Genomic DNA, 23,293 nt, shown 5'->3' on the forward strand with positions numbered 1-23,293 from the left:
GATATTCGCTCTTAGCTTTAAGGATAATCAAATCAGTCTCCCTATTTCGTAATTCATAGTTATTCTGAATATCATTCATTCTAATAAAGGACGCCCTTAGGTTGGGAGCAGTTCGGTTACTTACACAGCCAAAAATTGATCAGGTTGTTCGGTGTTGTTTATCGAACAATGCCTGAACAACACTGTTATCAATGTTGAACAACGTTGTTCAACCGACAATCGTTATCAACATTGTTCTAACAACTTGTTCACGCTTGATCAACGAACAATGGTTCAACAACATGATGGAACAAACTGCAACAGGGTTGATGAAACATGCTTGACAAATGCTGTCAGAACAATGTTGTTCAGCGCTGTTTATTCATCAAGCGTCAACAATAATGTTCGAACAAGCGGGAACAACATTGACGAAACAACAAGTTGTTCTCAACTGTTCGAACAACCTTTATAAGCATTGTTGTCAATGTTGAATATTTATTGACTTCCGCCTTGACCTTGTGTAATGTGTCAGGCATTTGGCGGGCGTTAGCGACCCGCGACGATGACTGTACTGATTCGATCATATTTGACAGTTTGTTTTGAATCACTTCAACGCGCCTTTGTATGGCAGATTTAGTTTTATTTTAAACTAAGAGTACTTGGGAACTATTTACGTTCGCATTCTAAAACATCCAACAGAATGTATTCATATCAGTCGCTTGGTCATTGACTTTAGATCATGTGAATCATGTCATCGTTGGAAACTCTTGAAAAGGTCCTCGTGGTTTGAAATTAGAATCCTCGTCAAACAAGTATACCACTATGCCAGTCTGAAATTCAAAGCCTTTACAAGGAGATATTGATGACGGCGGTAGCGATCAAGACTTATTACCACTTTATAATTCTATCACATCCGATTTATAATATTCTCAAAGACTCAAAGTGGATTGTAAATTATCCTTTTCTGACGACCAAATGGCGCACTGTCATTGATGGCCGCAAGTGATTGTTAAAATATGGTAATGAAAAATGTTCTTCTTCTAAGCAGCAACCGAAAAATTTATTGACAACTATTGATTGCTACTATTATTATTAATAATGTTTCTAAATAACTGATATTTTTCAAAATTCAAATCAACGTCATTTTTTAAATTTTTTAAATTGTTTTTATCCTCTTCATTCTTCATGTAGGATTTCCTCCCACTCGGATGCAGAAGGCCCTCTTGCACCATATCTTCTTTCCTTCCATGTTTGGAAATTAATCCAAAACTTATCATCCTTCACGCAATCATCCCTTCCGGTTTCAGCCACATATACTTTCTGGAAAAAAGGAAGGATAATGGTGAGTTAACGTTGAGAAAACTGTTCTTTTGCTGTTGTTTTTTGAGTACATTTAATCTAATCTAATCTACATACATCAAGCCTAGTTTCTAAAGTCAAATTCAAAAAACCTTGCTCCACTGCATGGTATGGTAAATTTTGCCAAAAAGGTTACCATTACATGCTAATTTTACAAACCTATTTCCCCAATTACATAATCCTATAGCACTGGTAGTTAGATACTAGTAAATAGATAACTAATAGGTTTTTTTTATTGGATCAGGCCATCCAAACATGGAAACCATAAAGTAATTGTTTAATCATATATAATCTTTTTATATAGAATGGAATTAATTTGATCTTGCAACAAGCAAGAAGTACAAATTATGTGTGATAATCTTACCACAAGAGCAGTGTGATGATGCACTGTACTCTCTAGAGTAGCATTGAACTTCACACCTAGCAGCCCACAAATCTTTGAAGAGAGCTCCTTGATTGAAGCTTTTTCCATGGCTGACCAGTTCCCAATTCCAAGTATCTGAGGTGGAGAGACATTTAATTTACTAAATTTATTATTTAAACACTTATTTAATCAAGAAGCATTTTGGATTGATGAAATTTTACCCTTCTCCTCTCTTCACTTCTCCAATATGTGAACTTTTTCCCCTCAAATTTGTCAACCTTGCTCATTAGCTCTTCAATTTTTAGCCCGTATGGTGAGTTCTCGAACTCAATCCGTAGTTGTTCCTTAATTCAAAATCATATCATAATATTGCATAAAACAAAATGTAGTGTATTTCTGAAAATATTTAGTGTTGTTATGCATATGTATGTATGTGTGTATGTACACACTTACAGTCTTGCTTTCATTGGTCTTGGGAAACCGTCCAAGTTGAATGTATGCCTTTGCCAATATTTTCGTTACATTTGTCTGTTATAATAGTTTTAGTAAGTAGATTATAAAAAAAGAATAAAGTCTTATGTGCCAAATATAACGCAAAAAATGCATGGTTGTTTATAAATAAATACTGACTGCATGGCTTGATTTGGCCAAGTCAAATTCTTGCTTGTCAAACTTGGAGCCCAGATTCTTTATTGCCTTCTCCATTGTTGCCTGCCGTTTCTGCACGTCTTTGACCATTTCTTTCAGCTCTCTCAATTCCTTTAGATCATCGTCTCCGTGTCCGGCTCTCTCAGTAAATTCGGGTCTTGCGTTTCGGAATCATCTGGCAAAAAAATGTCAAAGTTTATTCAGTACTATTATGTCTATGTACAGACAATTTCAGAACAATACTAAATATTAAAATGTAATATTGTTTACCGTCAAATATATTAGCAGGAAAGTTCCCACGGCCATACGGTCCTCTCCTCTGACTTTGTGCGTTTCTCGTGCTGCCGTTGAGGGCAATGTCAACATCGTTCAGCAAATTGTTTCGCCTACAGTGTTTCGGAAATTATAAGACCAGATATTCGAAATAATGATGAAACGCGTCAATTTTATTATATTTACCTGCGTGAAGCTCCCAATGCTCTTAATTCATTGGTTGTCATTTTTCAAATTAAATATGGCGCGAAATTTGGCCTTAAAAAACTCTGCTTTAAAATATGTTTTAGCAAAAGCATCCATGCGTTGTTGTCCTTTACTGGCTCGACCAATCAGGTACAAGTACCTACGTAAATCAACCAATCAAAATCGCTAAATGCGAAGCGGGAAAATTTTTTGCCAGGCAAGCACGTCGCGGGGAATTTAACAAAACAAAGGGATATTTAATTTGGTAAATAAAAATTCTTGATTTAATTTGAACGCAAAAATGAAAAAAAGAACATGTCGATATCATTGTGACATCTGTGCAGTTAATTTTGAGTCGTGGGATAGGTATTCTGTCCATTTAACCTCAAGAGGACATCGTATGAAACAGCTCGCGACAAGGACGACGACACAAAATATCCAGCTGGTTTCTGACACATTTGAACCCACCGACGTATATGCCACAAGTCAACAGGAATTTTTATTCATGCAAGAACCAATGTGCGAAGATATTAGCTTTGAGAATAACTCTGACAGTGGAAGCGACGATACTTTCAGTGACGTCGCCCTGAGCGACTCTGAGCCGGAGCAAAGCGATAGCGAGGAAGAAAGCGACAGAGAAAATATGCTACGACCATCTGAGCAAGGCAACGGCTTATACTTTCCGTTTCCGTCTGAGATATTTTTTCTGCTTTACAGCTACGTCCATAACGTTTCCCGACCGAAGGTAATTTTTCATTTATCATCAAAGAATTGAATTGAATAAAGCGATTTGACGATTTTTGCCCTGATGTAGTGTATGACGAAGTGTTTCTAGTTTTCAAAGCCGGGTTAACTTTACCATAACTCTGATCGCAGGTACTTCTGAATTCGCTCCACCGCGGATGGAGGACTAAAAAAAGCCACCAGCACCGCGAAAGGTTTCCTAAATAGCCGCGTAACAACACCAATAACAAGGCGTGAAACACATGTAAAAATAATGTGTTTTACGCCTTGTTATTGGTGTTGGGCGCACACATAGATAAAAGCCTCTATATAAGCGCCCTGGTCCTGGCGTATTATGCGTCTTTAGTAGTTGAAAACGGCCATTAATTATTTCAGTCTGGAGTAAAACATCAATTCTTGTCGTACAACCAGTCAAACACACACCGAACTACAGCAGCGAGTTTCATCTACAGATAAGTTGCAAGGTTTCCCTCTCCAAGATTATTTGTTTCATGCTAAAACAGTGTGCATGCATTGCACATGAACCTATTTCATAGCTTCTAGGGGCGGCAGAACAGGGGCTAAGAAGTACATTTGTAACAATTTTCAAATAAATTTTTAGAATATCGATACTATATTCGTATTTCTGGTTGGCATGGTTAAATTTTTTATCATTTTTTTATCATCAGTTACTGCTCTCCATTTTCATAACCAAATAGTTCGCAAAAGAAAACAATAATGCAATAGCTATTTATACCATCAATTGTAATCATTATAATCTAGTCAATTCTGCTATTTAAATTGCTACTTTCAGTCTCGTGCAGACCTAGATTTTCTGTGGATGATATTCAAGAAACTTCACGTAGATGTTCCTTCCCTTAATTCAGTGATTAATTTCAAAATTAAGGGAGTAGAGGAGTTACTACAGCCACAAAAGGTAAATATTACACGATGCGGTTGGGTTTCCATGTCTTCCTGTATTATATACAGATTAAAGCCCGACTAAGATCGTTAAAAAAAGGCCAATGTACAAAGTGCAATTAAGGCCATTTATTAACACAGGTAAACATTTCAATTTCTAGGATTATTACAACGGCTATCCATATTACTGGTTACGGCCTTCGGATATCGTTCAACTTCAACTCGCAATACCAACCAGAGCCAGTGCGCTTATGAGATTTCCAGAAGAGACGGACACGTATATTAACGAGATGCCACAGGTTAGATTTATAGGTACAACCATAGGCGTACGGGCAGATTTTCATACGTACGGGGGCTGGACTAAATTTGTCCGAAGACATGACGTCATAGATTTCGTGACGTCATCATAAAATTATATGATCTGAGAAGACCACAGGTGACAGACTTTCCTTTGAAAGGCTATCATTTACAGTCTGTGGATATGCGTAAGAATCGAAACCAAATCCAATCTACGCTATTTGTAGTAAACCTGTAAAAATTGAACTTGTTGAAATACCTCTAAATAGACCGTTGTAACGTCGTTGCCTGAATGACAAGACACGTTTTGCCCGAAAAGGAGGAGGGGGAGCCCAGCTTCACTTTCCCGTACGCCTATGGGTACAACTTTGTCCAAATGTTTTATACCATGCACACGAAGCAAGATAACGCGTACACTGAACTGCAGAATGAACAGTACATGTATTCCCTTTGATACAGGGACGCAAGTGGTTGGAAAACGAAGACTTTCAAAGCTCATCGATCTCTGTGAACGGAACGACGTATTATCTGAAAGATATCGTGAAATTTTTATCTGACGGGGATATATATATAGGAAAACTAACCAAATTCTTCGCTAAGGTAAGTGTGCAGTGCTTTAAAAACAGATTCCATTAAGATTGTCCGGCTTCCAGTCCTCTCCGAACACGGAACGGATGATGGGTTGTCGATTTTTTAGACCCATATATTAGGTTGGCTTTCCACGTTTACCTAGGAACTTTAGAGAATAAGGGGCTACGATTTTGGAAAGATAATCATACTCGAATCAGCTGAACTATATTTGTAACCGGCTTGCGACTTCTATAGTGTCAGTTTAATTTTAGGTCATTCGCAACCAAACGGAAATTTTGACAAAAATCGAATATATTCAAGATGAAGGGGATGGACGTTATTGCATTTGTCCAGATGTGATAGTGACCATCCATACTTCCAGTATCCAATGTAAAGTTGATCTACATCCTCGTCAAATAAAGCAGAAATATGTAAACGAACAAGCGTCTGAAGTATCAGAACAGGTTTGCGCAACTAATAAACTCCTAAACAGTAGCATATATTTATGTAAATCCATACGCGGTTTCTTGTTCTTTGTATAATAACGTTTTATTATTAAAACCTTTTTATCACAGGAAGCCAAAGACATTCTTGCACCACACGTCGACAGGATACAATCCGGTGGAAAAAATCCGACTTCCACAGTTCCGTTGCTCGTCTTTAGCGACGAAACAAGCGGAAACACAACGAAGAAATGGAATCGGTTGGAGAGTTTCTCGATGAGTTTGGCGGGCCTTCCACGAAACGAATTTCGAAAAATCGAAAACATTCACTTTATTAGCACATCTAACGTAGTTCCGTCTGTTGCACTTGGGAAATCCATTGCCTGTGACCTACAAGGTAGAGTCAAAATTTCAAATTATGGTTTAAAACGACAAAAAATAGTGCTACATGCTCAGTCTTTTTGTCTCATTTCGTTGCAGAACTCGAAGAAGGTAAATTAATGTACGACGCGCATTTTAATGAGAACATTTTGGTAAAGTCACCTGTATTATGCGTGTTAGCGGACAATCCACGGGCATCAGAATTCGAACATCACTTGGGAAGCTGTGCAAACAAATTTTGTAGAAAGTGTAAAGTACGTTAATTTCTATATACTTGATAAAAAGCAACTTCCAAATTCGTGACTCGAAATTCGCGGTTTCGGAAATCTAGAGGCAATAAATGGGGGAGAGGCTCTGCCCTTTTGCGTTTTAATACACGATTTACATGTTATACATGCATGTGTGCGCGAGGTTAAAACATTTAATTACACCATAGGCAACATCTGATAATGGAACAGAAATTCAAGAAATACGAAGTGATGAATACGTTCAAGAGAAGATCCATGAAATACAAGATTGTCCGTATGTTAATAAAAACCCGTTTATTTTAAAATTTTGACTTACCATAGAAATTTGAAACCGTATTTACCCACAGTAAAATTCTTGTTGCCAACACTAGAACTGAAAACCAGAAAAAAATTAAAAGAAGTGAATGCGGAGTAACAGAACAAGGCGGAGCGTTCGACAAGCTGAAGTGCTTTCGTGGAAATAAGTATGTATGCAGATACGGTTCGAAATGTGTGGCGACCCAAATGTGCGATTACTGGCATTTTCACCTTGCAAAACTTGTAGACAGTACATTACTACTGTCTACTACTACTACTGTCTACAATACTACAGTTGAAGGTGTTCTTTAGGTGGTAATAATACCCTTTTGTAAATTTGTGGATATAAGCAGCAACTTCTATAGCACCTGTTCTATTGTACTTTAATTACATTTTGCTTTTATTAGCAAAACTCCTATTGAAATACTGCATACAATTCTACTTGGGCCTGTTAAGTATATGCTATCCAACACAATTCAATCCCTACCTCAGCAATTGAAAAACCAGCTCCATGCAAAGATTCAAGCACTTGACATGAGTGCATTTTCAGCCACAATCAGGGGAAACATCACAAGAAACTATGGCTCATATGTTGGAAGAGATTACAAATTGTGGATGCAAGTTGCTGTCTTTGTTCTGCAAGATATCATTCCATTTGAACAACTCTTGGTCTGGGAATTGTTGAGCGAGGTATAACACCAGATACATAATACATGTGCTGAAAGGAATATAGGAAACATAACATATTAACAATTAACATATGCTTTTGGAATTAATTGTTAGACCTTGGTGACTGTCAATGCACTTTTGAGCAGCAGATAACTCTTCATAATCCTGTGAAAATGGAATCCAAAAATTCTCTATCTCAAGATCTTTATACCTATTCTATGTTCAATATTCATTGTAGATATTCATCTTAGCATATTCAAGTGAATTTGACAAGAGGAACTCAGAAGCAGCAAAGCAGCTAGTCCAAAAATTTACAAATGCAGTGGCAAGAACCTACCCTGAATTTCAAAAGAAGGCTAAAGTACATCTCCTGCTACATCTTGTTGATGACATTGAAAGCCTGGGGCCAGCAAATGGTTTCTGCACTGAAAGGTAAAACCACACATTAACGACAAGATTGAAAAAACAGTATACCTATATAATTATATAAACATGTTTACAAACTTTTAATACACCAAATAAATCGATATTTTAGATTTGAGGCCTTCAATCATTTCATCAGAGGATTAAATATAAACAGCAACAGGCATGCATCAAGCTTAGATATATGTACAAAATTTGCTAAGATGGAAAGGCTTCGCTTTGTCCTAAGAGGAGGAACATGGGGAAAAGACCACAGGTGACTATACTTGTAACAAACAAGTTTGCTATAGGCAATATATAGTTGATATCAGATGTGTTTGCAAGAATTGCTTCAGCTTGTCCATGTGCCTTGCATAATATTAATTCCATGTACTCTATATATAACATATTAGCTTACAAGCATCAGAATGCATCAAAAACTTGGCAAAAGAACCAAAGCTGCAACAATTTTTGGACAACATCCCAAAGAAGGAGAGCATGGAAGATAAAGCAATTTATCACCCTGGATGCTTAAGAAAAGTAAACAATTTGTAGTTTATTTCATATGTAGTTTAGTTCATATATAAATTATAATTTTGTAACAGAAATGAAGTTAAAACTTTAAAACATCAATAATTGACTGCCTCTTTGTTTTAGGGAAACTATGACAAAGGGAAACTGCAGACAAAGCCTCTGAGTGAGTGCCTAGAACAAGTCGCAATTGAAGCAGCTGGTCTCCCTTATGATACAGAAGTCACATCCTTTAAAGCTGTTCTTAGTGAGAGGCAAACTCTTATTAATTCAGGTTCAGCCATTGTATATGTGGATGACCAGCATCAGGTACATATAAGATTAATACAACATGAGTATATGAAACAAATGTTAGAGGCCTCAAATTCATTGTTACAAGGTTAACACATTAGTAACACCTGCAGTTATTATATAGTACCACAATAAGGCTTTACTGATGCATTCAAGATAATTGAACATATATTATAGGAATAACCAAATGTATTTACGTTCTCAAACTCTACAATTGACTTAATTCTTTGTAATTACATTCCGATCACCTTATATATACTTTTAATTTTATTATAACCATTGTTTTCCTGTTCAGTATAAGCATTGATATCTCATGCGTGGATGTCTCACAACAATCATATTTATATAATCTTAATTAAGTAACAATGAACTCACCAAAAATGTGCGCAAAAAATATTAATCAATCACTGCTTATTTCAGCATCATCTTGGTATTTTCAAAAAAGGAATCAAGATCAAAAATCCTGACCAAGAAGTTGTGGCAGTTGAGGAAGTGAGATTCGCCAAAGATGAATTGGAAAACCAAATATTCGGAGCATTTCAGTGTCCCAAGGTTGAACTAACTGGGCAAGTGAAATTGTTGTCACCTCAGTGTGTTATTGAACAAGTATGCCTCATCCATGATTGCTCTGCAGGAAGATGTTGTTATAAAGAGAGTCAAACAACTGTGACAGTTGAAAGGGAGGCTGTGAGTAAAGCAACATATAAGTTTGTTCACAACACAATCATTGTTACTACTTGGTGAACAAGTTTTATCTTGGGGAATCCCTTAAATATTTCAATATTTCATGAATCTATGTATGAACATATATGTAATCATAATATAGAATTATTACTACAGGGTGTGGTTTCAAATAATGTATTGCAGTAATTAGTAATTTGACAGTTAAGCCTAATGCATCCTCAAATTAATATTTTTTCTCTCTCAATTCAGACTCATATGAGTATAAGACCTTTGTTTTTATGGAGCTGTTTAATACTTTATTAAAGCAGTTAAAAACTGTTTTATATAAACTACTTTGAAGTTTGAATCGCAGGAGCTTTTATACACGGGAAGAAATATTTATTTGTCAAGCAGTTAGAGACTTAGAGTTAATTTACTTTGCTTATCTAAAAAGTTTAATATAAAGTCGTACCTTTGTATTTATTAAATTAAAATGAATACATTATTCCATTGGTGAAACGGATACTTTTCATTTTCGATCCGTCACAGGCATGGCGGCGCAGTGAACTGTAGCGGCGGCGGCGAACACCCCCCGGCCAAAGATTGAAAAAACAATGTTGTTGGAACAACATATTTTGAGCTGTTAAAACATCATTCAACATGCTTGTCATCATGCTGTTTTACGCAATGTTGAATCATCATTGTTTACGATTGTTGACATCGTAAATCACGCATGATATCAGATTGATTTGGGCTGTTGCAACAACTTGTTCAGGTCTTGTTCATCCATCAACCGTGAACAACATCGTTTTAACACGCACGAACAATATTGTTAACAAGCTTGTTGACAGGGTGCAGCACAACATTGTTCAATCCTGTCGAGAACAACCGCGAACAAGTTGATATCAACGTGCATCAACGCGTGCGTTTTTAGGCGTGTAGTACTTTAAACATTAAAACTGCGGCATAGACCTGATTTTGTTATGTCTTTCTTCAATATTTTCCAAGACAGAGTCTGGAGGATATCAGAGGAACGAGTTCCATAAGATGCCCCTGAAATAAGTCTTGCATCTATGTTTTGAAGCTTTTGGAGTTTGTGCATTATATATATTGCAGTTTGTGCTTGTTTGTAAAATTGTTTGCAAACTATTAAAGCCACGATAAGTCAAAACCCCTTCGGCTTCGACTTCGAATGCGGCAGATTCATATGCAAGCATTTTTAACGATGACGTATGGAAATAATTATCTTTTCTTTTTTTTGCGACCCATTTTATGCGATAGGATATTTTCAGCAACATAGAAAATTGTAAAAACCTGTTCCGAAAATTGAAAAGAGAACATCTTTTCAAAATAGCAATATGATGTGGTAACTCACATGGCTTATTATAACAGAGCAATGAAACTTCTTTTCTATCCGGACCTCAATAAGTATCTACCTAATATGAACCAGTTTTGTGATTGGCTTTTTGTAAAAATAGTGAACAGTGTTTAGTATTCGTTCCAGATCTTTTAGAAATCAATTTCTATAGTTCTTTGTGTTTTATTGTTATCATCAAACAAGAGCAAAGCTTGTTCATATAGATATGTAGCGACCTGTGCATATAACAGTAAATAAAATGCCTATGTTACTGCGCGCATTGATGCAAAAACTAGAGTGAAGAAAAACAAGGACAAATTCTGATCCGCGAGTAAAATTCAGCCAAGTGGAAAACAGGATTAAGTGGTAAGCAGCTACATAAGTTTTACAAACGTGGGCGTATTGATTTTAGTCAAGATGAATGCCCATGCGGTGTGTGTTGGAAGCCGCGATAATTTTTGAAATTTAATCTTTCGGAAATTCTAGGAACGAGAATTCTAGGCACCGATCGCAAAAGCACATCGTTTGGTTCTTACAATTTATGGAAATATAATATTCTTCTAATTCAAGAGAAATTAGAAAGTTTGTCCCCAAGATCTAGCTTTGGACTCTCTAGAATTGTGTTTCCTTGATAGGATTCTTGTAATAATGTGATAATTGTTGAATTTCGTTCTCTTAATTGAAAGATAACATTTCGTGCTTTTGTTATTTTCTTTGTTTCGAGCTCTTTTAGTACGTAGGCTGTGCTGTTGCTGTCGTAGCCAATATATAAACTTTACTTTCGCTGATCTGGAATCGAGCTTTCCTATGTTCACTTTTCTTTTCTTTACATAGACTGTGCAGCCAAATACTCTAAGGTGATTTCTTCCAGCAGCTGTTTTCCCTGTGAATAACTCGAAAAGACTTTTTCCTTCGTTGCTGTTTGCAGTCACAGATAGGTTTCGGATGTGTGTAGCAGTATCCAACGCTCCTACCAATTATTTCTTAAGTGGTTTTGTTTGTATGAGTAAGCACCGTCCTATTTCTACTATGGTACGATTGAAGCGCTCTGCGACTCCATTTTGCGGTGGTGTATCGGGAGCTGTAAATAAGTAAATTCTTGTTTGTCTTTGAGTTTCTGCAGAACCTCTTGAATTTAATTGAAGTGTACTCAGCTCCATTATCTGTTGCGTAATGTCCTCGGCGTTCCGTTTTCTGCAACATATTCAATGAATTGTCAAGAACTGATGACTTAATTGTGACTCATATACCTAACGATTACGTACTTCGTGTATTTGTCAATGAATGTAACTGCGTATTTTGATCCACTTAAACTATCTACTTCGAAAGGACCGAGGATGTCTGAGTAGATGCGTTCGAGAGCTTTCTTCGCTTTGTGTTCAACTTTCTTTGGAACGGGTTGGCTCGCTTGTTTTCCCATCGCACACGTTTCACATGGGTCCATAATCTCCCCTTGACAACTAACAGTACGCTTTACATCTGTTTTGTTCAGATGTCCAAGACGTTTGTGCCATAAATTGATATCTCTTTTGATGCTCTTTTTGGTTTCGTTACCAGCCTCGTTCCCAGGCTCTTGGAAGTTTTTGCGGATGCAGCACTGAGCGCGCGGGCGTGCTTGGGGAGGTTGGGAAGTCGCAGCCGGAGACGCGAAGTGCCTGGCAGAAAATGAATTTAATGATTCTGCTACCAAAATTGACTGTTTTGTTAACTGATAGTAGGTTGATTTTATAATTTGGCACGTACAGCACATTTCGTTGGATTATTTCTGCCGTTTTTCCACCCTTTAACTCGACTGTTATTGGAACATCGCCAATTCCTTCAATTGCTGTGAGGCTTCCTTTGGGATCTCGAACACTATTCTCATTTACTGTGCGTAGATTTATGAAAGCGTCTTTTTGCGAAATATTTCAGCAAACATATCTCCCGGACTCCAGCAATCCCAACTTAGATAAAAATTTCCTCAAATTTGATTCGTCATGATTACGTCATGAGATGCTCAGAGAAAATTAATTTATCACGCGGCTCTTTATCCACGTCGTATACCCTCGCCTAAACGTTTACCCTCGTTCTTTAAAAGGCAAAAAATTAAACCCTGATTCACATTTGAGTTAGAAATAAAGGTGTTTCCGCATAAAAAAATATTTAAAAATTTTTTAATTTTTTTTGTTTGGATAGCCTGGTGCAAACACGGCTTCGATGAATCAGAACACGCGTGCATGATATATTGATGTAATTTTGTATGGTTTAAGTTGTATAAATTCATATTTTAGTCAATATTTGTTCAACCATGTGTCGAACTGGAAGCAATTATTTGCCGCTTGTAAATAAACGTGTAGGGTTAATTTCTACAAGACGGAATTTTGCATGCAGAGGGAAATATTAATTTCTGATTTTTTTTTTACAAATCAGCAGCGGGCGGAATCTTAGCCTTTCCTGTAATCTGATTATATCTGATCACGGTCGGAAATCCTATATCAATTTAAAAAAATTGATCGAGCGAAATCGTATTTGTTTTCTTTTGTTTTCTAGATATTTCCTTACTAACTTTTGACTTATTTATTTTAAAATAAATGGACCAAATGATTATCCCGCTAAATTAAAGTGAAGATTAGTACTAAACAGGGGTGGATCCAGCACTAGTGCACTAATTTGCATTACAAAACAAAGTGGTTATTTTTAGCAGTTCTCTTGTGTCATGTAAATTAGTGAACTAGTACTGGATCCACCCCTGGTACTAAACGAATAAGGTTTTGATTGTTTATGTTTTTGCCGCACTGATTGCCGAGTCTGCACATTACTACACAATTATAAAACCGAGAGCTGCTTTTTTTTTAATTAAGGTGAATTTTAGTGCTAAACGAATAAAGTTTTGATTGTTTATGTTTTTGCAGCACTGATTGCCGAGTCTGCACATTACTACACAATTATAAAACCGAGAGCTGCTTTTTTTTTAATTAAGGTGAATTTTAGTGCTAAACGAATAAAGTTTTGATTGTTTATGTTTTTGCCGCACTGATTGCCGAGTCTGCACATCAATACACAATCATAAAACCGAAATCCGCTTTTTTTAAAAAATTAAATAAGTTATTTACCGTTTTGGTGAGGCTGGACACAAAAGTATTTCTCATCGTGCTCAGGGTAACACCTCGGGAAAATATTTTTCTATCCGGACTTCGCAGCCGGTAAATACCATATATTACTGCGCTCTTTCATGCAGAACTAGAGAGAGGAAAATAAAGGAAAATTCTGATCTGCGCGCAAAATTACGCCAAGTGGAAAACGGGCTAAAGTGGAAAGAAACTAGTTAAATTTTACAAACGTGGGCGTACTGATTTCAATGAGTATGAATTCCCGACCGACGAGTGTTCGCAGCTCCATTCAATTTCGAAATTAATTTTAATCCTTCGGAAATTCCAGGACGCTGTTTATTACAGTATTAATTGCTCAATTAGGTGAACCGATCGTGAAAGCACATCGTTTAGTTCTGAACGATTTAATGAAATTTAATATCCCCCTGATTCAGGGCTAATCTCTGCATGCCCACTAATTATTACTACAATTTTGATTTTATTGGTGATTGATTTTATTTTTTATGATTGATTTTATACAGAAAACGAGGTTCGTTCGATTTTTTCACGACTTAAGCAAATATTTAGACTTTTAAGCATTAATTTACGACATGTATGTGGGTATTTTAAGCGCGCTATTGGAAAGCAGACAATTTTCACTTGGGCATACACCTTTTGATTTTTAGGACGCAATGCCGGGCCTGATATTATATAATCTGATATGTGAAAATGCTTGCCGCAAAAAACTAGGATCGCTTCTTTTTTTATCAATTCAGGAGACAAATTAGCATAGTGGAACACGGTCGTTGACTGATATAATAAAGATGAATAATTAATATTATATGGAAATTTATTAACTTCAGTGGTGTATACTTTTCTTGCAGGAAACCAAGCACTCCGTCCATCCGATCTTATATCAAATCATACCATTCATCGTTTGGGAGAGTGCCACATTCTCTGTATTAGTCAAGACAATTGCTATGGTTACAACTACAGAGTGAGACCAAGCAACCTTTATACAGCAAACTGTCAGTTGAGCAACAGCACGGTGAAAATGAACGAAACAAAAATGAAGAATGGGCCATGGATTTTTTACGAAGATGTTTTGGTGAGAACCGAAAAATGCACTGCATTGTTTTAAAGTGTTAGGCCACAAAGAAAAACACAAAGGGCATACCTAGACTTTTTAAATTTCAAGTTGTAGTGAGCGAAAACTTAATTATTCACTTAGAGCGTAGAATGCAGAAAATATATGATGCGCGCGACCACAATTCCATGAAAATTCGATAATTTTGTAGATTGCATATATATCATAAAGCGCCAAAGGCACCATGACAAAACAATCTTATTTGCCAGGAATGAGTTTTCCGCGCCCCTTCTCGGATTGGATAATGGACACAAAATGCAATTTCTAGATTAAAATAACGGGGAAGTAAAGTATTTCCGTAGAAAGTGCACTCAAAAATATTCAGTAAAGAAGTCGGTTTTAATGACATTCTGCATGGTTTCCTATTTCCTGTATACAAATTAGCTGGATACAGTGGCGTAGCCAGTCCGACAATTTAGTCATGCTATGCTAATATTTTGGTGTTCATTGTTTGGGAAAACTACTGCGTTCCAAATAAATGAATAAAAATAATAACATAAAATTTGCGTATAGAATGACTAAAAAGTCACGCCTGCTACGCCACTGGCTGCATATTAAATGCGTATAAATAATTATAATTCAGCCGTCTAATATATTCATAATAAAATATTCATAAAATAATAATAATAATTATATTTAATGAATAATAATAATGTTATTGACATTTCTGCCGGCTAAGAATGATTACAACACCCATAGCTCTCAAAAGTTTAGAGAAAGTGTGTGTCTGCATGTTCTCATTCTCACTGATTCTGAACCCTAACCATAACTCATTTGACATGTACTGCAACAAAGGTTGAAGTCATAATTATGTGAATTTACCATGATCTTTTTTCTTTTTCATATAGATAAAAGAAGGTAAGCAAAAAATAAATACGCGTTAGTAATTTTGGTTCGCAGGTAGTCCCGGCCATGATAAATACCACTGTAGCCTGGAGATGGTGTGCTAGCCCCCTTTTAGAGCATATAACAGTTATTCCGATTTATGTCTTATCTAATTATCCAACAAATATAAGGTTTGAAATATTTTTATTCACTACATTCTAAGCACATCACCAAGCACATAACCAAGCAAAGATGTCGTTTTTTCAATTATTTTTAATTAATTAATTTTAATTTAATTTTAACTTGAGTTACATAGTGTTAACACAACTATGCAAATTAAAAAAAAAACTATAGTTATTTTAATTTTAAAAAGTGCAAACGCTAATAAAGCAGTCTAGATACGCCACTTAAAACATGTGATAATTAACCCTCGGTAAATTAATCTGGATTGCAAAACAAAAGCATGTTCGATAAATTGTTCCACGAAAAAGCCCGTTTTCCCTTAGCGGCGAAAGCAATTCTCAGGTATCCGAAAAATGTATAGGTGCCCTTCTTGTCAGAAAAACTGTAACTAACTTTATTATTAACCAAGTCATTGATATTATTTATAAGCAAGACAGTTAATTTTCATTCTTTTCCATGTGCTCGGTCTGTTTAATTGTTGCTTGGGCGTTGATTTTCGCTTTTTTCTTCGAAGGGTAAGTAAATTTCTATTTCTTTTTTTATATATTATGCTCAATATGACTACATATATTTATCAAAGAATCAGAAAGCTTTGGATCAAGTTTTTTTTCCAGTAGAAATCATACGATGAAATGTCCGAAACTCGGCGCTGCACTGTTTTCGACATTTCCTAGCTGTAATCAGAGCAATATTTTTCTCGATCAGTTTGTGTTTAGAGCAAATTTAGTATCGCTTTGCATCAGTGATGTAGATACCTTGTCAACATGTTCTACTTTGTCAAGGAATGTAAATGAGATGTACATTATTGATTATGTAAATTCGCCAAGTTGTAGCGTTGGAAAACATTACTTTGCCAACGTGCCTACAGCAGGTGTTCGCACAGAGATCTACACAAATCCCAGTTATTTGGCTGGGTCTCATATGAGCACAATGACCATGTCTATAGAGGGTGGTCACAGAAATATATATGCACAACCCAGTTATTCGGCTGGGTTACGTTTGGATACAATATCTGGCAGTTGTGTCAGAGAAGAATATAATATTTCATCCTTGAAAGGATATGCTTGTGCTAAATTCGGCTTGTGTGGCGGTATGCCTTCGGCAAATAATATTTGTACTGATGACTGGGATTTGTTGTGGATCAACTTAGAAGAAAAGTTGGCTCTACTAGGTAGAGTGCCTCATGATTGCAGAGGTCCATCTGGTGATTGTTTTTTTGCATCTATGGGTCATGCTCTGTATAATGATACAGACTGTCATTTTCAAATTCGTACTGCTGGAATAAATCATTTGATTAACAATCCAAGCCTTTATATTGAAAATATTGTGCACATGTCATGGGATAGATATATCCAGGAAATGTCCAAAGCTGGAACTTGGTGTGATAACATAATCATGCAAGCAGTGGCAAATGCACTCTGCTGTACTATTCATATTACTGATTCAAGTGCAAATCCAAATGCAACCATTATAACACCTGTTTTCTCAGAGTGAAAAAACTGCTTTTCTAGGCTATATGAATAATAAACATTATGTTTCTACTTTTCTAAGTAGAGATGAAAAAAGTAATAATAAAAATCATAAAAGAAAAAAATTGCTTCCCAAAGAAAAAGTTATAATTAGCAAAAAACCACCAACTAACGAAATTTGTTTAGCAAATACGACTTTTGCTCATGACTGGGATTTGTTGTGGATCAACTTAGAAAAAAAGTTAGCTTTACTAGGTCGAGTTCCCCATGATTGTGAAGGTCCACTTGGTGATTGTTTTTTTGCATCCATGGGCCATGCTTTGTATAAAAAATCAGATTATCATTTTCAAATTCGTAATGCTGGAATAAACCATTTAATTAACAATCCAAGCCTGTATATTAAAAATATTGTGCACATGTCATGGGATAGATATATCCAGGAAATGTCTAAAGCTGGAACTTGGTGTGATAACATAATCATGCAAGCAGTGGCAAATGCACTCTGCTGTACTATTCATATTACTGATTCAAGTGCAAATCCAAATGCAACCATTATAACACCTGTTAAATTGCCTCAAAGGCAAAATATTGTTTTTCTGGGTTATCTGAATAATAAACATTATGTCTCTACTTTACCAAGTACAGACAAGGAAACTGATAATAAAAGAAAAGAAATGCTTACAAAAAAGAGAGTAGTTGCTAAGCAACAGCGATCCAATGAAACTACGCATGCAAAAAAGCTCCGGCTTGAAAAGCAGACCACATTCAAAAAATCATGCAGAGCAAATGAAAGCAAAGATGTAGTGAACCCTAAGTGTGCTAAAAAGAAAAAGGCATCCAGTGCCTCTGATTATCTTGGTGACTCAGTTAAAACTAAATATTTGAATGAATTTGATAGCATAAAAAATGGTCTATTACATGATCAAAGTTGGGCAAAATTCAACATGAATCAATTTCACAAATCTATGCAATATTCAATTTTCCAATGCACAGTCTGCTGTGAGGCATGGCCAATCAACACCAAACCAAAATCTGATACACATGTTTGCTTACGATGCCCTAGAGATAAAAATATTCCAAAAAGATTTTCTGAAGACAATGCCATGATACCAGGATCAGTACCTGTTGAGTTACAAGGTTTAACTCAAACAGAAGAAATGCTAATTGCTCGAGCCCTTCCAATAATGAGGGTTTATGTTAAACCTGGTGGGCAGAGAGCTTATTCTGGACATTGCATTAATTTGCCTCAGCATGTTGAAAAGCTTGCATCAGTTTTGCCCAGGTATCCTAAGGACCTGTCTATAATTATAGTAAAAATGAAAGGTCAGGGCAATACATTTAAAGATGTAAAAGTTAGAAGGAAAAAAGTGCAGGATGCTTTATTATGGCTTTTGCAAAACAATCCACATTATAAAAATGTTACTATTAGTAAACAAGCTTTGGAGTCATTACCAGTTGATGGTGTACCATCTGAGATCATGACTGTTGAATGTGTTAGTGATAGTGTGCTTGAAGAAATTACTTTACCTGACTTGGGTCCTCCTACTGAAAATGATGAAGATAAAGTTTATAATCAGACAACAGAAGTTAGTAGCTTTATGCCAGTTAATCAAACACAACCACAAGAAGTGGTTGCCATACAAAATCATATTTGTCAAAAAGAAAAAATAGATTGGCCCACAGTTGATGACCAGCCCATTAATGAATATGAAACACCCTTTTTAGCTACACTAGCATTTCCTACATTATTTCCTGTTGGTAAAGGAGATCCAACAAATCCCTCGCTTTTAAAGGATATTCCTTTGGCTGAAAGAGTAAAGCACCTAATCAAATTTGCTGAAAACATTGATGGCAAATGGATTTATAGATTCGCCAGTCACCCGAGGTTTAGCTATTGGGTATTTAACATGATACAGAGAAAACGAACCTTGCAACAAGGCGGAATATTTCTTAAACAAAATCCAGGGGATGCTCACTTGACAATAGATGAACTGCGTGAAATGGCTACAAGTTCTAGTAACAGTAATGCCTTTCTTTCTAAAATATCCCGATATGTAGCAAATATTGCTGGCTCTAATGCTTACTGGTATAAAGTAAGAGAAGAACTCAAAGCCATTGTAACAACAGTTGGAACCCCCACATTTTTCTTTACATTCTCATCAGCAGACATGTATTGGCCAGATTTACATGCACTACTTGGGAGCGTCAATGCCACTAGTGAAGAAAGGCGACAAGCAGTAATCAATAACCCACATATTGTAGATTGGTTTTTTACTCAAAGACTTGAAAGTTTCATCAAGCACTGGTTGTACAAAACACTTGATGCCAAATGGCATTGGTATAGATTCGAATACCAAGCACGAGGAAGCATACATTGCCATGGGATTGCAAAACTAAACAATGACCCTGGTTTGTGTGATCTAACTAAGATTGCTCTTAAGGGCTTCATAGCACAAAGGTTCAAAAATGAAAACAAAGAAATTGAAAACACACTAGCGCTCGACAATGATATTATTGCTGGTAAGAAAGCTTCTGAATTAGCTTGTAAGTATGTAGATTGGTTGCTTTCTACATTGAACCCAAATCCACCAGATGATGGATTGTGGCTTAGACCAGAAACACATCCATGCCAAAAGCGCTATGATGACATTTCAGATGGTGATATGCATGACGATTATTGTGATCTTTTAAGTATGGTTCAACGCCATACACGTTGTAGCACCAATTATTGCTTAAGAAAAAAGCCCCCTACTTCTGAACCAAAATGTAGATTTAATTATCCACAGGAAAAATGCTGTAAGACGAGGCTAGAATTTGAAGAAGTTAATACTAATGGTCATGAGCAACAATTTACAGCTAAAATGGTCACAAGGAGAAATGATTCTCGGCTAAATAACCACCAGCAGCTTCAACTGCAAGGTTGGAGAGCGAATTGTGATATACAAATAGTTATTGACCACTATGCTTGTGTCGAGTATCTTACCAAATACGCTGCAAAATGTGAGCCTAGGACCACTGTGCTTAAAGAAGCATTTAACAGGATTGTAAATAATACTCCTAGCAATGCTAATTCTCATAAAGCTATTAAAAAATTATTATGAAAACTGCTGGTGAAAGAGATTATGCTGCACAAGAAACAATGCATCATCTGCTCTCTCTTAAACTTCACAGTTCAAGCTTCAATGTGATACCTGTTTGCTTGAATGGGTCACGCAGGATTAACGTGTTTTCAGCAGATGGTGAAGTCTGTTCTAACAATTCCCTACTTGATATTTACGCTAATCGTGCGCAATACTGCAGTGCAATTGATACAACCAAATTAAATCTCGTTCAATTTGCGACACAATTTAAAGTTGTGAACAATAAGCTTGCAAAGCTTCCAGATAATGTAGTTCCTAGAATTTTTCCTACATATTCACCAAATCCAGCAGGTCCAAACTTTTCTCAGTATTGCAAATATCAACTTTTAAGATACAAGCCTTGGCAAATAACACAAGAAAGTGCTTGGGATAATGTAGAGCCATCAAATGAAAATATGATCAGTAAATGGCAAGAATTTCTTCAAACACAATACGCAAAGGAAAATGTACCTGACTGGTTCGATAAACTTCAATCTGTGATTCAGCGTCCAAAAGAGCCCGAAGAACAGGTAGTTGATACAGAATCCGGAAACACACGTGAAGAATGGATGGTCATATCAGATCTTCATACACCTTTTACACATTCTTTGGAAACAAACTTAGAATCTGTTTATGACTGGAACTGTGATAGAGCTCATTTTTCTGAGCAACAAATTGGCGATATGCCTACCTGGATAAAAAATATGAGAGCACAGCAGATCAAGTTTTACATGATAACCACGAAAATATTGATATTGATAGCTTTAGTGAAATGCAGACACTTGCATATAACATTGTCCATTCTCACCTGAACAACACGTCAGCTGATAGAAACAAAGTCTCACTTGCCCTTATCATTAATGGGGTTGCAGGTACTGCAAAAGCTATCTTATAAATGCTATCCGGGTGCTACTAGGTGAGAAATGTGCGGTCACTGCTACAACGGGTAAGGCTGCCTTTAATATAAATGGAGTGACAGTTCACTCACTTTTGAAACTACCAGTTGGTTCGAAAGGTAATAAAGATCTTACAGGGCAGAGTTTGATAAGATTACAAGAATCTTTGAGCAAAATTGATTATGTCATAATTGACGAATATTCCATGCTTGGTCAAATGACATTTGGTTGGATAGATAGACGGTGTAAGCAAGTGTCTGGTTACCAAGACAGATTGCTTGGTGTAAATCTATGATTTTATGTGGTGATCCAGGCTAATTACCTCCAGTAGCAGACAAGCCGCTTTATCATGCGGTACCAACGAATAGTATTGGTGAACAGGGATATGTTACATATCAGATGTTTGATAATGTAGTTAAACTCGATGTTAATCAGCGTGTACAGGGAAATGACCCAGAGCAAACACGATTTAGAGAGTTATTGCTGAGGCTAAGAAAAGGTGAATCAACAGTAGATGACTGGAAACTGCTTTTGACTCGACAACCTTTAAAAATTTCCAATTATCCGAATTTAATGATGCAACAAGATTGTTTTATAGCAATGAGGAAGTTGCTAATTTTAATTATGAAAACCTTGTCAAACTTCAAAAACCAATTGCTCAAATAAACGCTCGACATTCTTCTGCCACCGCTCGAAAAATTCCTGCAGATGAGTTTTCTGGCCTTCAGCCTGTGCTGTATTTAGCTAAGGGTGCGAAGATTATGCTGACAATGAATTTATGGCCGACTGTTGGTCTTTGCAATGGTGCGACAGGCACTGTTGAATATTTTATATATGAAAATAACCACCATCCTCCTGATCTGCCAATAGCAGTTGTTGTTAAATTTGATAATTACAGAGGTCCATCTCTTTGTCAGACACTCTCGAACTATGTACCAATATGCCCCATCAATGTTACTACCCAGTCATTAGATAGATTCCATGAAAGGCAACAACTCCCTTTACGATTAGCTTGGGCCATAACAATACATAAAAGTCAAGGTCTTACTTTATCTAAAGCTTGGATTAATATTGGAAAGAAAGAAAGTTGTCCCGGAATGACGTATGTGGCTTTAAGTAGAGTGAGAACACTCTCATCGTGTGTCATTGAGCCTATGACTTATGAGCGTTTATCAAAACTTAATTCATTGAAAACATTCCAGTACAGACGAAAAGAGGAGGATAGATTACATGAAATGGCCAAAAAAACATTTGAACAATTTATAGGGCAAAATCTTTAATTTTATTTTTTGGAAATTTTACCGCTTCCTCGGGGAATTATTTTAAAAGTTACAATCGTAGAATAGTAATTGTATTTATTTTTGCTTAATTGTTCGTAAATTCAAAGTTTATGCTACTGTACAGTTAATTACCATCAGCTTTCTTGCTTTTCATAAGACAGTGAAGTATTTTTTTTATTTTTTCACAGTTCCGCTGAGGTCATATCAAAATAAAGTAAGTTCTATTTTTTTGAATTATTGTTAAAATAATAAAGTTATCAGTAACAACATTAATAACATTTCTTTCTTGCAGATGGCTGATGATCCAAATTCTAATACACCACCAGGTAAGTCTTGTATAGGTATAATAGTAACAGACGCAAGGCGATTGGCTCACGATTCATGAAAGCTAGGGTACGAGGCCAAATAACGTAATTATCGAAACAGTGTATTTTGATCAGGGTCTGATAACACCAGTTCCACCAGCTGTCGATGTTATTCAATACTTATCTTCATTCCTTTTTGTGTTATATGTAGAAACCCTGTTGTGCTATTTGCACAACATTTCGCAAGTTAAAACAGTGAACTGAATCAAAACGAAAGTACTTCAACTGTGTGGTTCAGTGTGATAACAGGGCACTGAGAGGCGTATGTTTTTCGCCAGAAAAGAGATCTGAGATGAGCGCCGTCGCAACCACCAAAAGTCCAGTCAAGATTAAAAACTT

General features: G+C 36.3%; 1 protein-coding gene, 2 long non-coding RNA genes and 1 pseudogene across 3 annotated transcripts; all 4 read left to right on the plus strand.

Annotated features, from left to right (window-relative positions):
• Positions 1-907: 907 nt before the first annotated feature.
• LOC114536708 lies at positions 908-2,443 on the plus strand. Its single transcript, XR_003688474.1, has 3 exons — positions 908-998; positions 1,171-1,321; positions 1,643-2,443. It is a non-coding gene; the product is annotated as an uncharacterized LOC114536708 (long non-coding RNA).
• Positions 2,444-6,060: 3,617 nt separating this feature from the next.
• Positions 6,061-7,167, plus strand: LOC114536731. The gene is made up of 5 exons (XR_003688475.1): positions 6,061-6,160; positions 6,244-6,398; positions 6,581-6,666; positions 6,764-6,856; positions 7,097-7,167. It is a non-coding gene; the product is annotated as an uncharacterized LOC114536731 (long non-coding RNA).
• A 534-nt stretch (positions 7,168-7,701) lies between these two features.
• Positions 7,702-9,326, plus strand: LOC114536720. The gene is made up of 5 exons (XM_028558071.1): positions 7,702-7,790; positions 7,894-8,037; positions 8,174-8,300; positions 8,418-8,600; positions 9,003-9,326. Exons 2-5 carry the CDS (start codon positions 7,985-7,987, stop codon positions 9,324-9,326), a joined length of 687 nt encoding a protein of 228 aa, XP_028413872.1. The 5' UTR covers positions 7,702-7,790; positions 7,894-7,984.
• Positions 9,327-19,005: 9,679 nt separating this feature from the next.
• On the plus strand, positions 19,006-21,225 carry LOC114536721 (annotated as a pseudogene).
• The last annotated feature ends 2,068 nt before the right edge of the window (positions 21,226-23,293 follow it).

Source organism: Dendronephthya gigantea, unplaced genomic scaffold, assembly GCF_004324835.1.
Source record: "Dendronephthya gigantea isolate DGI-Jeju-01 unplaced genomic scaffold, DenGig_1.0 000143F, whole genome shotgun sequence".
In the NCBI taxonomy this organism is placed as follows: Eukaryota; Metazoa; Cnidaria; class Anthozoa; order Malacalcyonacea; family Nephtheidae; genus Dendronephthya; species Dendronephthya gigantea.